At 40.3% G+C, this 15046-nt stretch overlaps 1 protein-coding gene across 1 annotated transcript in view; it reads right to left on the bottom strand.

Annotated features, from left to right (window-relative positions):
• LOC138940447 (T-box transcription factor TBX20) overlaps positions 1 to 15046 on the bottom strand; it is a 55385-nt gene that overhangs the window by 35926 nt on the left and 4413 nt on the right. The window contains exon 2 of the mRNA XM_070309348.1: positions 6116 to 6512. Coding sequence (XP_070165449.1) covers positions 6116 to 6512 — 397 coding nt within the window. The remainder of the gene's footprint in view (positions 1 to 6115; positions 6513 to 15046) is intronic.

Below are 15046 nucleotides of genomic sequence, written 5' to 3'. Positions count from 1 at the left end.
GAAACGCGCTGGATATTATACCAGCGATTCGACGATCTGAGTTAAGCCTAAAATGTTTGCCGTGCTAACGACTGCCTATGCCAGGTGGAAGAGATCGCCACTATTGTAATTATACTGCGGCTGTCTCGCGTTTCATGTCCCGGCGATCGTGACACCGTCCGGCAGGATATTTCTCTACCCCTGCGTGAAAAAAAAAAAATAATAATAATAAGGAGAAAGCGAGACAACATAATGAACTGTTTGAAATGCCGGTGACGAGAGTGTCGAAGCACGCGTTTTTCCAATTTTTGGAGATAGAAGAAGTAAAATTATAATGTTTGAAAAATATCTAATGATCTTTTGCTAATTTCTCTCATATATTAATTTTTATACTTATATGTATAATAACCTTAAATATAATCTTGACACAGAATAATTAACACGCGCTTTAGTAATAATATAATACTAACAATAAATTTCAATCGTGCTTCGTTGCACCGTATTAAATATATCGAAAAATTTTGCACACCGCGCTTCCTCGATATCTTTTATAATGCGAGATGTAAGATTCATCTTTAATCCGCAAGTTTCTTCTCTTTATCTCTCGCACACACATTACCGTTGTACCTCGTATCTATTCATTAATATTATCTTTATTTATTATAAGCAGTTCGGTATATAACCGCGCGAAAATGGGGTCTAAAATGAAGAGATGTCTATCTATCCCTACTCTCTATCTCCACCTTTTTTTCGATCTCTCTCTTACTCTCTCCTTCCCCGCTACGTTCGTTTCCTCTTTCTCTCGACACGTTGTTTTCTCTGTGCATGTTCTCCGCGATGTAACGTGCACACGATCGTCCCAGGGTCGCGTGTGAGCGTATAATGTAGGTTGCTGGCACCTTGATGAAGGGTTCGCGTGACGAGTACCCTCTATCCGCTGGTATCCTGTCTCTCTCCTGACCTGCTCGTCCGCACCTCCTATTCCGTGCGAGGCTCGCAGTCCACGGTTACCCACTTAAACGCTGAAAAAAAAAAAAAAAACCCCACCGGCCGCAACGACAACGACGATAGCGTTCTTCTCGCGGAACGAGCTCGGCGACCATTTTGCCTTCCGCCGCGTTTCCACGAATCGCGCGTGAAACCTTTTCCCTGGAAGACTCGTCGCTAAATTGTGACACAAAGTCTAACGAACGAAGCGTTAGATAATTAAAAGCTTTATCTCTTCGCGAAAAATCGAAACGGGTAAAATTTAATGCTTGAAGTCTTTGAAGGCAGAAAAACTGTCGCTTTTATATTTATAATAGTATCTCAACCTTTTTCAAAGATTCAATTAACAATGTCGTGTTGCTATCGCTCTTTTTCGTCTTCGGTTTTTTTTTTTTTTTTTTTTACATCTCTAAAACATCCATCGCAAATTGATTATTTGTATTATTTTCTTTGATCCATTGTCGGAAGATCATTTCCTTTCTTTTCGACGATCTTCTACAATGTTTATCAATAAGTAAAGTATTTATACGCGTTTTAAAGATCTCTCTTCTTGCGAATCATTGAAACTTTAGAGTACAAAGGAAGCGACGAAGAAAGAAAAGAAGACAAGAGAGAGAGAGAGAGAGAGAGAGAAGATTTTGAAAAGTGGCGAGTGCCAACGTGGGAAAGGAAACTCTAGGACGTTCGTGGAGGAAACCTACGAGGAGTTTACGATCTCGGCACCCCGTAGGGCCAGACAATTCCACCTGATTGGTCCGAATTCATATTGTCATTCTGTAGACTGATGTTTAGAGCTCGCTCAGCTGGGATTTCGTGCCAAGTTGTCGCTGGTTGCTAACGACGCTATTCGTGCTTCGTCGCGTTTCCTTGATACAATATATCGATCGTCGTGGCCCGAGCAAACAGCAATATAAGCGCATTATTTCGAAACTTTTAAATACACTTTGCAGCTCATTGTGCCGTGTATGATACACGGGACTCTTGGAAATATCGTTCTCATTCGAGCACCACTTTAGAAATATCGTTAATTAATTTACAGGAATCTCATCTCCTCGATTATCTCGATTTCCTATCGAAAAATCTTGCGATCAAACCACTCACCTCTTGTCAATATTGTAATATAAATTTATACTTTCAATCCCGTGCAACATTGCGAATGGTTTTGTAACTTTCGTATCGCTTTCCGTTCATTCTCCGCGACGACGTCTCAAGGTTGAACGGATCGCGGCACGGATTATTCTCAGGCGATCATCGCTCTTCCTCTCTACTCGAGGTTCTCTCGAGGTGTTTTGTAATTACGCGCCGTCCGTCTTACCCGAAATCATTCCGTGCGTACGTGGCTTATCCAATTATCATCTGCTTTCCGCACGCTGGCGTAAACGCACATGTACATTTCGTTATAATGTAGCAGGACTGATCGCGTTCTTAAGTTTGCCTGCTAAAAGATGGCCTTCTCCGACACCTTACGTTCGTAGATAATTACTCGAGAAAGCCGCTAAGTATTTTGCAATTAAAGGCCTACCGGCTTATCAAACATCATATTTTCCGATTGCGCGGGCTTATCGATTATCATCTATCTCTCTCGCATCGTAAAAGCGTAAAAGCGCTTATTTTTATTCCTTCTATCTCGTTGCGACTGAAATTGTGCTTCTATCCTATTCTAAGTTACAATTCGTGAATCATTCGTTATTTCTCAACGACGACAGGATTCGGAAATTCATGAAGGGTTGAAATTTCATAGACGAATAACAAAACACCGTAAATTATCGATATTCGCGCGAGTATTTCTGGGCGCGGAACTATCGTCGAGATCGAAGAGCAAATGACGAAGTCAAACGAGTCAGCGATTTATCTAACACGTGGCTCTCTCCTCGCTCAGCGAGCAAGACAGCAACGTAATAGTACCGCGTGACATATGTCACACATTGTTGCACGAGGAATCGTGGGCGTTAATGGCCGAGCCGCGGAGCTTATCCGGGAGTACATCTAATATCCAAGCGAGCAGAACAAACATATATGGCGTACCCGACATTGATCACCACGCTAACACTTCAAGGTTGCGCTTATAATAGTAACAGCTACATTTCCACCGACAAACATCCCGAGGCCTGGCGAATCGCAGCGCTGCCCGAGGACGAGCGAGAAAATACACATCCAGAAAGGATTAATTCGTATAATATACAATCTACGGCGATCCGAGAGTCGCTTGAAGTCCGTGAGAGCAATTCGGGTTTCCAATTTTCTGATTTGTTGCTCGATTAGCAATTTAGATAAATATAAACTTAGAAAAATATTGTGCAAAAAAACGAATATAAAAAACTCGAAACTCCTTCCCAAATATGTATTTGAAGAAACACCGATATCTAGAATGTAATGTAAGCAAGATTACGCGTAGACGTCTCGTTGTAAATGTCAAAAATCGGAAGCACCAATTTCTCTAAGCGCGCTTTATAATTGCATACGGCGCGGCTTATCCGTAATCGCGTTCACAGTTACAATCGCGTAGCTTATCGGATTATCATCTACTTTCTGCACCACATAAAGTAATGCTAGCGCCGCGCTTACATCGCTTTACAAACGCGCTCTATATGCGCGGCAGAATACTGGTCGAGTAAAATAAAACCGGAGGAGCGAGTGATTAATACGCCTTTGATTGCGAATAAGGTGCGTAGCTTAAGTGAATTATCTACGAGACGAGATGCTCTGCGAGAAATTAAATTACAAAAAGAGAATAACTGGCGCAAAACTTTATCAATAACTCCAATCAATCTAGAATTGTACGTAACATTATCCATCTAATAAGATTGGAAAAATAAAATTTGGCAAAATGATAGAAAAATATTGAATATTAAAAAGTTGTAATGAAAAAGTATTTTTAAAGATTCATTTTTTGCAAGATTGTAATCTTTTTGTATTAATTTAACATGTTTAAAGTTCCTAAGCTATTTAATTGATAAACGATACTTTTCTCCGCAAAGTATATTAAATTAAAAATATATTGGATGATTGCATAAGTTCGTGCCCGATTTTCATAGATGGCATTAAGTTGCTGCATGGCGGAGTTCTATTGTCTTCGTGTGGTAATTGTTGCTTACGCCGAATAGATGACGTTGTCTTATGTCAATTTAGCGTCAGACATTGTTCAGATAAGTCCATTTGTGCATAAGAGAAATCATTAAAAATGGAGAACGAAAGGTGCATTTGCGGCATGTGATGCTATATGAATTTCGGAAAGGCGTGAGTGTTGGGATTGCGCAAAAAAATATTCAAAGCGTTTATTTGGACCGCGCTCCTGCTCTCCGAACAGTCAAAAAGTGGTTTGGCAGATTTCGAAATGGTGATTTCAACATGGAGGATCAACCCCGCTCTGGACGGCCTTCTGGCATCGATGATGACATTGTGCATGCCTTAGTGAAAAGAAACCCAACAAGGATTACAACTGAGGATATTGCTGAGAGGCTGAACATCGATAATTCAAACGCTTTTCGTCATTTAAAAAAGCTTGGATACATTTCCAAGCTTGATACGTGGGTGCCGCATCTCCCGACTGAAAGGAATAAGCTGCAGGAAAACTGCAGGAGTCGCAATGGGAAATTCTGCAGCACCCGCCATATTCGCCAGATATTGCGCCTTCACATTTTTATCTGTTCCGGTCTGTGCAGAATAGTTTAAATGGCAAGAATCTCAATTCCGAGGAAGCTGTCGAAAACCACCTTACAAACTTGTTTCAAGAAAAACCAAGTTCTTTCTTCAAAAATGGAATCGACAAGCTTATAGATGGTTGGAAAACCATTGTAGAAAAGAATGGAGACTGTATAATTGATTAATAAAAGTGTGTTATCTCTAAAATATAATCTATTGAAGTTTATACAATATTTAAATCGGGCACGAAGTTATGCAATCACCCAATATTTTGTCGTAACTGAAAATATGTTTCGTTGCATTCTTAATAATTTATCTCAATTCTTCGATTATATACGTAAGATTGTATCATATGAGCTTCGCGTTAAACAAAATTTTTGCCTTTTCTTACTACGCATTCAAGTAATAATACCAAAAACACGCGTCTGGATCGCAAGCATCTCACGGCCGACGAAAGATGCATTATTCCACGACTTTACTCGGTGCGCGCGGTATTTCGTAATTAGCCTGGAAGCTTATCTCCGAGAGTTCCCCGAGATGAAGACCCGCCTTTCGCGCGGATCCCGCGGATCGCGATCGCCGACTTGAAGCGATAATGGGGCGCGTCGATCATCGAGGTAACGCTTCAAGGTTGCACGCATGTATACGCGCGCATTTAGGATAGCCGAGGATAGTTTTCGAGTAGCCCTATGAGCGCACAATTACCTACGTATATCTCATAATTCCCAACGCGGTCGGTCACGCATCTCGACTCGCAGCTGCACAAAGTTTATTAGCGTACCTATAAAAATGCGCGCGTTCGCGCGATAAATTACGTCTAAAAGTCTTTTAAATATCTCGTCAGTCAATGAAATCCATTAGTTCGAGCACACCGACATCGCTACCGCCACCGATAACCTTCGCGTCACAGCGGTTCTTTCCTGCTATTTGTTCGCAAATTAAAGACACTCGCGCTCTCTTTACATACGCGATCATATTAACGAGCGTGAATATGAGCGTAGTCGCGTTACAATATCGTAATTGTCGATCATGTTGAAAGAGGGAAACACCAAATCTGTCATATCTGTCGTTAAAAGAGCAGTCTCTCCAAGACTGATCGCGCAAATGTTAGAAGAAAGATTGCTTAAATGCATATTTATTTGTATCGCTGAGAGAATCTCTACGCATTTACATAGATAAGATTAAGATTTGTCTATCAGTTTAAAAAAGTAGGAATTTTTATGGGAGATGAATAAATTATTTGCGCGCATTTTTAAAGATTATTCTAGAGAGAGAATGCAGAATGTTTAGCTATATATTGTAGATCCTATTCGCAAAAGGATTAAGAAAAGATTTAAAAAAAAAAAAACTAAAAATTTTTCTTTCAGAAACTTTCAGATATTATAAAAGATCCGTCGCGCTTTTTCCAACAGAACACGCGTCAAACTTGCTCTGCTCCACGTGACTCGGCGAAACCTTTCCCCGATATCCTCGCGTCCCTCCTGAAAGTGAGACGCGCGTCACTTACCGGCCGGTCTTGGTGATGATCATCTCCGTGCCGAGGTCGTTGAACTTGTCCCAGAGCTCCTTGGTATCGAGCCGGCACTCGACGTCACGTAGATGGTCGGAGTTGCAGCTGGTCCTCAGACGCTGCTGCTTCCTCTCGTCCGCGTTACTTCCATCCGCGCCGCGCTTACGCGAGGACGACCTCCCGACGCCGACGATATCGTCGGCAAGCACCCCGTGGACCGGTCCGTCATCGACGCTACTACACTCTTCCACGTCAACGTCCACCTCCTCGTCCTCTTCGTTCCCAGACTTGGCGGACTCGCTCTCGCAATTCTCGGTCTCCTCGTCGCCGAGAAGAGCTTCCTCCGTCACAACTGTCGCTGTCGCGACGATGTTTACCGGCGACGATCGAACACCTGAGAAAATCAATTCTTCATTCATCATATTTGACATATTGCCAATATGTATTGTATATTGTTTGAAGCTGATAACAAAAAATTTACAATTGCGCGATGGTAAAAAAAAAAAGAAATTTATTATTACAACATTAATTTAGTAAAATTACTCCATCCATATCGGGATATAATTATCGTAAATAGTTTCATGTTCCATCATAATTATTAATAATGAACCCCCTTGTCTATACCCAGTTGAGACCCCTTCGTTTCGCGGGCAAGATTTCGGGCAAGATTTCGGGCAAGATTATTACCCGTCGATTGGATCGCCGCTTATCGGGTCGAGATTTATCGCGAAACAACCAACCGACCGACGAACCGTGGTAAAGACGCGGAAACGAAAACCCCGGCGCAAACGCGCCATTATCGCGAACCGCGTCGATTTAAATGAACGAGATGAGCCCGAACGATACCGGGGACCGCCGCCTGTTAATTAATCGACCGGGCTCCGCATCTGCCACCACAGGGTGGTGGCCCGGCGCCTAATTAAACCGTCAGATTTTCAAGAAAGCCGATCCGCGCCGCCGTGCCGGTGTGTACACAACATTAATTGCCCCGGCATCGCGATATCGATCTGTTAATTTGTACTATTCCGCGCGAACAATGCGTCTTTCGGTGCGCGTTTATCTCAAATTGGATCCGTGTTGCTCGCAAGCTCACTCACGCACGTGCCTGCGTAATGTGCGCGCGAGAAAATTTATCGACGCCTTGTCGTCGATGAGAAACGAATTGTCATAATGTTGCTTTCTCCTCAAAATTGCCCAAAAAAATGTCAAAAATGTAAACTGTCCGTAAAATGTAAAAATTACGCTTCGGCAAAAGATTGAGAGAGAGAGAGAGTCCGACAATTGTATTTAGTAGCGAGAAGGAGCTTAAATATTTATTCACTTAGCGTTAAAGAAAGCGTTCAGTGTAACGTAAAATAAATAATAAAATGGAAATTGATGATTTCGAAATAAACGATAAACACGCGCTTCTCTCCGCATCGTTGAAACGTAGAAAGATGCGAGACACTTGACTCGCCGAGTCAGAAAACTCGCGATCACATCAGTCGCTATCGATTATCTTTCACGGCGATCGTTCGTCGATCGCGAGAGAAGGGACTATATACAATAATTTGATGTGTACGCTGCTTCCCGTTTTCTTTCCGGCTTCTGATTACTATTACAATGAGACTTCGTTGTTTCTCCTCTCGTCGTACTACTTGTGGACGCTACACGTGCTCAAACCGGTTTCGTTAAATCTTCTATGAACGGATACGACGCGATTACTTTCACCGTTTCGTATAACGCGTTGCGAGCGTTTAACGATTTGCATTTCGTTCGGGCGAAACGAGAGGCCTTTTACGAAGTTTTATGAGCGACTACCGGATTTCTTAATCGCCTCGAAACGATATCCTTCCTCGCTACTTGAAATTCGTCAAACATATAGTTTCGATAAAATCTATATATATCATCATAATTCAAAGAGTTTCCGATTTTTAGGACGACACCTGAGAATCAAATGAGCGAATATACTGGGTGGCCCATTTTAATCCATCCAGTCGAATATCTCAAAAACCAAGCCCGGAAGAGAAAAATGTTTCAAACAAAAGTTGTGTGGCTTCAAGGGGGCCGTAAGACGGTGACAATGATTTGACCTTGGAAAATCATTTGAAGGTCATGTGAAGGTCAACTTTAAAATCTTAAATGGAAATCCCCATTTTTTATTTAGTATTCTTGTAGCTGACATCGAGAGCTTTCCAAAACACTATAATAAAGTATTTTTTTATTCAGTACTTTTTGAGTTATTTTATATTTTAATCTGACATATTTTGATATAAAAAATTAAATATCTCGTCAAATATTTAGTTTTTGATCATCTTACCGTAATACTTCTATGTACAGAATAATGAGACGAATCAATTAGTATAAAAAAAAAAAAATTGTTTTTAAGAAAATTATTTACAATGTATTTTTTTAGACAATTATTTGTTTCTTTTTTGGCACTAATTAATTTGTCTTATTATTCTGTACATAGAAGTATTACGGTAAAATTATCGAAAACTGAATATTTTACGAAATATTTTATTTTTTATATCAAAATATGTCAGATTAAAATATAAAATAACTCAAAAAGTACTTAATGAGAAAATACTTTATTATAGTGTTTTGGAAAGCTCTCGATGTCAGCTACAAGAATACTAAATAAAAAATGGGGGTTTCCATTAGAGATTTTAAAGTTGACCTTCACATGACCTTCAAATGATTTTTCAAGGTCAAATCATTGTCACCATCTTACGGCCCCCTTGAAGCCACACAACTTTTGTTTGAAACATTTTTCTCTTCCGGGCTTGGTTTTTGAGATATTCGACTGGATGGATTAAAATGGGCCACCCAGTATATTGCATTTGCAAACTGAAAGATAAACGTAATAAAAAAAATTTTTCAACATGCTCGAAAATATTGAGTTGCCTAATGAAAACATAATTGATCCAATTTTAAAAAGAAAATGAGAAGTGTTTTTAAAGACGGGGTAAAAAGTAACTGACAATTAAATCGAATGGAGTTCGCGATCGTGCGATACGAATCGGCGAAAATTTCGCCGAAACAACATAAATCGCCGAAAGATGCGCACCGCGATCGCGCGCATCGCGTGCTGCTCGCGCGTTGCGTGCGCGGAACATCTGCATGCACGCATCCACGCACACACGCGGCCGGCTAATAATAATACAGCGCGGAGGCCACCGTCCGTCCGTAGTTCGCGTTACGGCACGCGTGTGTCGCGTCGCTCTCGCGAGTCACGTGTAAAGAGGCGCTCGGCACGCATATACTATACGCGCGCGGCAATCTTTTATTTTATTCTCTCCTTTTCACGAGGTTGCAAAATCGCACGAATTTCCTTATTGAGCCATCGCACGCCACTACGTGGACGAGGGCAAAAAGTACGGGTGGAGTTCCGAATAGGTGAACCCTCCGATTTTTTTGAAACTACACTATTTTTTTGTATTTTCGAACGCCGATTACGAATGTGATAATGAAAATTTGCGACAAGGTCATTTTCAAGGTTTCAAAACTCAAAAAAAAACTGAAAAAAATATAACTTTTTAGATATCCGATGGTGACTTAAAGAGACCTAGATCTCGCATATACGAGGCACACGTGCCTCGTATAAAGCAACGCAACAATGTTAGGATGAATGCTTCACCGGAAAGCTTTCCGGGCAGTGCACAGAAGAGGATGGAAAGAGAAAGAGAGAGAGAGAGAGAGTGTATACGCGCTCGCGCGCGCGGGAAGGTGGTGGTCCCGTGTTCCACGTGATCTTTTAAGGCCCGAAGAAATATGACCGAGAGCTACTGACGTCAGCTTCCTTTTGCCGCGACCGACGGCCGACCACCCAGAATCCTGTCACCACCCGGGCCTCGCTTTCGAAGGACGTAGTAGCTCGAGAGGATCGACACAGTCGCAACCCGAATAACGATCGCGTTACCGGAATCGCCGTTTTATCCCGGCGAAAAAAAAAGAGAGAGAGAGAGAGGGAGAAACGTGCGCCGTCGCAGGTATGTGTCAAGTTCCAATTCCAATTTCAGGAGGGATACCGGGAAATCGTTTCATTCAAGATCGAACACCTCCCGCGAATCACAAGTGGACTTCGTATTGTCGAGAGAGAGAGAGAGAGAGAGAGAGAGAGAGAGAGAGAGAGCTATGGCCTACTCCAATTTCGATAACTTTCAAAAATATGGAAAATTCCACTATATATAACATTTTCAAATTATATCTATGGTACTGAAACAATGATCTGATTATCACAATTATTTATAGATTATCGCTATTGGAAGGAAAAACAATCTTCAAAGCTTGCGTATAATGTGCGATACTATGATTATGCTGTGGAAAAATTACGGTAATTACAGTTTAACCGAGAAGAGTGAGAGAGAGACGAAGAAATCGCGATGAGAACGTATCATTTTGCATTCGCGTTTAATGCGGTGGCAGAGTATGATAGCTATTAATTAGGGTACTTGGAGAGAAATAATCGACACGCGCGTCGACGGAAACGGGGAAACAAAAAAATGCAGCGCGTATAAAATCGACATTACGTCGTTTCTCGATGACGCCATTACAATTATTGCCAATGGGATTAGAAGCGTAATTAAGAATAAATCGCATTTCATTTGGATCGCGTAACGGGTTCCGCAGCTCGTTCACGCGAACGGAATTCCGTTTCGCGGCTAATTACTTGGCCGGAATGGAGATGGAGACGTTGTAGACCGAGCATGTGACACTCCTCTGTCAAGATTAGATTAGCCTTAAGAGATTTCGCACGACGATTAAATTACGCGCGAATTATTTTTGGGACAGAGTTATTTCGCGCAAGGTTTATTCGACTTTTCAAGTAATCGAGAATGCATTTTACAAGAATCTGGATCTCACATGCCGTAAAAACAGCTGCCGTGTTTAAAGAGTTTGGGAGGAACTAAGGTTTCAATAATCTCTCCGCCGTCCTTTTTTTCCGCTTCGTAAAAAATCTGCGGATATTTAAACTTGAATAGCGAGTAAAAAATTTGTAAAAAAAAAAAAGAAAGAAAAAGAAATTCGTGAATGTCTCTCTTCGAATAATTAAATATAAGCGTGATGAAGAAAGGCTGAGTTTTTTTTATCTAATCTACACTTTACGTCTTCCATTCGATAATTATGACGGTGTAGTTTGGTTTCTTGCGTATAAGAAAAAAGACGACATTATATCTCGAACACTTTGTATAATTGGGTAATTAATAAGCCAGTCTTATCGGAGATACGCGCGAATTTTTACACAATTCCTTAAACCGACGTACACTCCAAATACGGTAGGGCCACACGTACTCTACCGAGACGGGAGAGGCTTTAAACCGGTTTTGTGTAACGGATCCGCTAATTTCGCGCATGCAGGAGAGACGGACGAGCGAGTCCGATTTCGCTAGCTGGAAAATTAGACGAGGAAGCGCGCGTGAAGATATCGAGAGGCAGAGAACAGAAGAGAGAGAGAGAGGGAAGAAGGGAGCAAGGATCTTATAAGCATCTCGCGTCGCGCCTCGCCATCAATTTAAATCTGTGGGTTAAAACGACGTAATCCTTCGCGACGCGTCTTTTTCGCGCGCCTAACGATATCACGGATTCCATAAATCGCTAATGGCGTGCAGCTGGTATTTAATGCATTTCCGCTTCTTGAGAAGTTACGAAAAAAGAGCTTGCGCGGCGATCTTTAAGAAACCGTCGGATTGTCGGCGACGAGCGTAATGGCATCATTAAGCTGACGTTATTACTGATCGAAAGACGGTGGATGAATCTTTACCCGATGACAAAAACATACCGGGCGATTTATGCGAGCGGTCGAAAAGTGCAGGTCACGTGGAAAAATGCGCATCTTCTTCATCTATCTCTCTCTATCTATCTCTCTGTCTACGACTCGCTTTCTTTTATCGAGCTTTCTAACGCTTCTTATTTCAGCGATTATGCATCTCTCGATACGAATAACAAGAGATAAGATCTCATCGACCTATAGGGGTGCTATTATGGAACGCGGCAAACGTAAAAAAAAAAATAAAAAAAAAATTATAAAAATGATTTAATACGAGCAAATTACAAATGTCATTCATTGCCTTGAATTGCCCTTGTAACGTTTCTTTGTGCAGTTGGAATGTGTTTTCGAGTACATATAAAATTGATGTAAATCGTAATTATGTAATTCTTTCAAGTGTTATGAGTAAAATAAAAAAAATAAAAAAAAATTGAATTGTAAATATCTTTTTGCAACCACTGAAAAAAAAAAGGAACAAAATACACACATATTATTGCGATCTTTATTCGAATATATTAACACGTGTATTAATCTCGCAATTTTGCAATTGCCTTATCTCTCGCGTAGATTTATAATTGTATGCGCGCGCGCGCGCGCGCACACACATCGAAAATTATATTCGTTACTACAACCATGATGAAAACTACTCACGCGCGATAATAATTTTGCAATGCTGTGATAGCTACATGTGATAAATATTATATGCGTGCGACGACAGTCTCGGAATGGCGGATGGCACACGCTATACGTCTGTTGGCGCGATTTCCATATTCGTGCATGCACGCGTCTTCCGATCGGCGACCGATTATTTATTTTTCACGCCTCGCGATAGGTAGCCCGCAGCTTTTTATAATTAAATTGCGTAAATCTCATCAATCGCGATCTTTACGGTGTAAATTTTTCTAATATATTTAATTGAGAGAGAGAGAGAGAGAGAGAGAGAGAGAGATTTCGGAATTTCATAACTCATGAGGAAGCAAAACATTAACTACATATCTACAATGTATGACATATGACTCTTTTTTCTTTTTTTTTTTAACCTTCGACTTAAGATCTTAAAATTGCTATATTATTTCTATATTTATAATGATCTCAATTTTCATCTCCCCCTTTTCCCCTATTTTAATCATATGTATAAGAAACATATATAAGAGAGAAATAATAATTCTATTTTTCAACTCAATTCTCTTCAACATTTTTCTCTAGAAAAATAATAATCCCATTTTACACACACACAACACACACACACACACACACATAATTCTCCAACTCAAATAAATTCGGAGATAAGATCTTCCATTTTATGCCGGGGAATACAAACAAAGTGTTGCTTACATAATTTTATAGTTCTTTATATGTACATTTCTTGGCTACGAATCTCATATCCAATTTGCATCGAGCTTTTTTCGTCACGGAAAAGCGCCATAAATTTACGGATTCGCGCGGGGACTCGAGAATTTGATCTCTCTAGATCACCATCTGCTTAGCGAAGTGTCTGACGCGCGCTCGTTAATTCTGGTGCGAACAGGTAAAATTTACGTGCAATTTGTTGGCAGCTATTCGCCGCTCACAGCAACGCAACGGCCCGGCGTTCCCGCTGCCCGAGTTGCACGAATTGCTATTTCGGACGCTAATTATCGCTCGGCTTGCCAGGCGACGCATTTTTTTCCGACGCGCTCGCGCTGATTAATCGTATATTCCTAATTAACGGGACAGCGCGCGATCAGCACTCTCGTCCTAGACCGGGATAAAATTGGCCTCTTAACATATAGGATTAGAGTCTTATTGTTACCAGTGAGGCTCGACAAGATCTCTACATCTCGCGAAAATTACGCTAAAGTTAATTTAGATATAAAAAAAAGACTTGGAAAATAAAGACATATATATATATATATATAATATATATATATATATATATATATATATATATATATATATATATATATATATATAGAGAGAGAGAGAGAGAGAGAGAGAGAGAAGATAATTTCCATTTTGCACGTTAATTATTGTAATCTACACTCTTATAAGAAAATATTTTCTAAACCTTTTATTAAATAAATTATATATTTTTATTTATATCTCGTGCTGTTTATTTAGTTTTAATATTGTTTTATTGATGTTTGATTTTATGCGAGTATATATAAGTTTAATTAATAATGAATATTTTTTGAGAAAAATAATATATTCGTATTTCTATTAGTAATCGAAGATTTAAAGATTTCGAAAATATTGGTAATTGCATAAAAGTTCGTGCCCGATTTAAATATAAACTTCAATAGATTATATTTTAGAGATAACACTTTTATTTATAATCAATTATATAGTCTCCATTCTTTTCTACAATGGTTTTCCAACGATCTATAAGCTTGTCGATTCCATTTTTGAAGAAAGAACTTGGTTTTTCTTGAAAAAAGTTTGTAAGGTGGTTTTCGACAGCTTCCTCGGAATTGAGATTCTTGCCATTTAAACTATTCTGCAAAGATCGGAACAGATAAAAATCTGAAGGCGCAATATCTGGAGAATATGGCGGGTGCTGCAGAATTTCCCATTGCGACTCCTGCAGTTTTCCTGCAGCTTATTCCTTTCAGTCAGGAGATGCGGCACCCACGTATCAAGCTTGGAAATGTATCCAAGCTTTTTTAAATGACGAAAAGCGGTTGAGTACTCTGCGTTGATACCACTGCTTCCTCAGTTGTAATCCTTGTTGGGTTTCTTTTCACTAAGGCATGCACAATGTCATCATCGATGCCAGAAGGCCGTCCAGAGCGGGGTTGATCCTCCATGTTGAAATCACCATTTCGAAATCTGCCAAACCACTTTTTGACTGTTCGGAGAGCAGGAGCGCGGTCCAAATAAACGCTTTGAATATTTTTTTGCGCAATCCCAACACTCACGCCTTTCCGAAATTCATATAGCATCACATGCCGCAAATGCACCTTTCGTTCTCCATTTTTAATGATTTCTCTTATGCACAAATGGACTTATCTGAACAATGTCTGACGCTAAATTGACATAAGACAACGTCATCTATTCGGCGTAAGCAACAATTACCACACGAAGACAATAGAACTCCGCCATGCAGCAACTTAATGCCATCTATGAAAATCGGGCACGAACTTATGCAATCATCCAATATATTTTTAATTTAATAGTACTCTGCGTTGATACCACTGCTT

This window comes from Polyergus mexicanus, unplaced genomic scaffold (assembly GCF_030449975.1).
Source record: "Polyergus mexicanus isolate NDT 795.1 unplaced genomic scaffold, iyPolMexi1.0 SCAF_17, whole genome shotgun sequence".
Taxonomy (NCBI): Eukaryota; Metazoa; Arthropoda; class Insecta; order Hymenoptera; family Formicidae; genus Polyergus; species Polyergus mexicanus.
The sequence above is the reverse complement of the archived record's forward strand: the minus strand, read 5'-3'. Positions and strand labels throughout refer to the sequence as shown.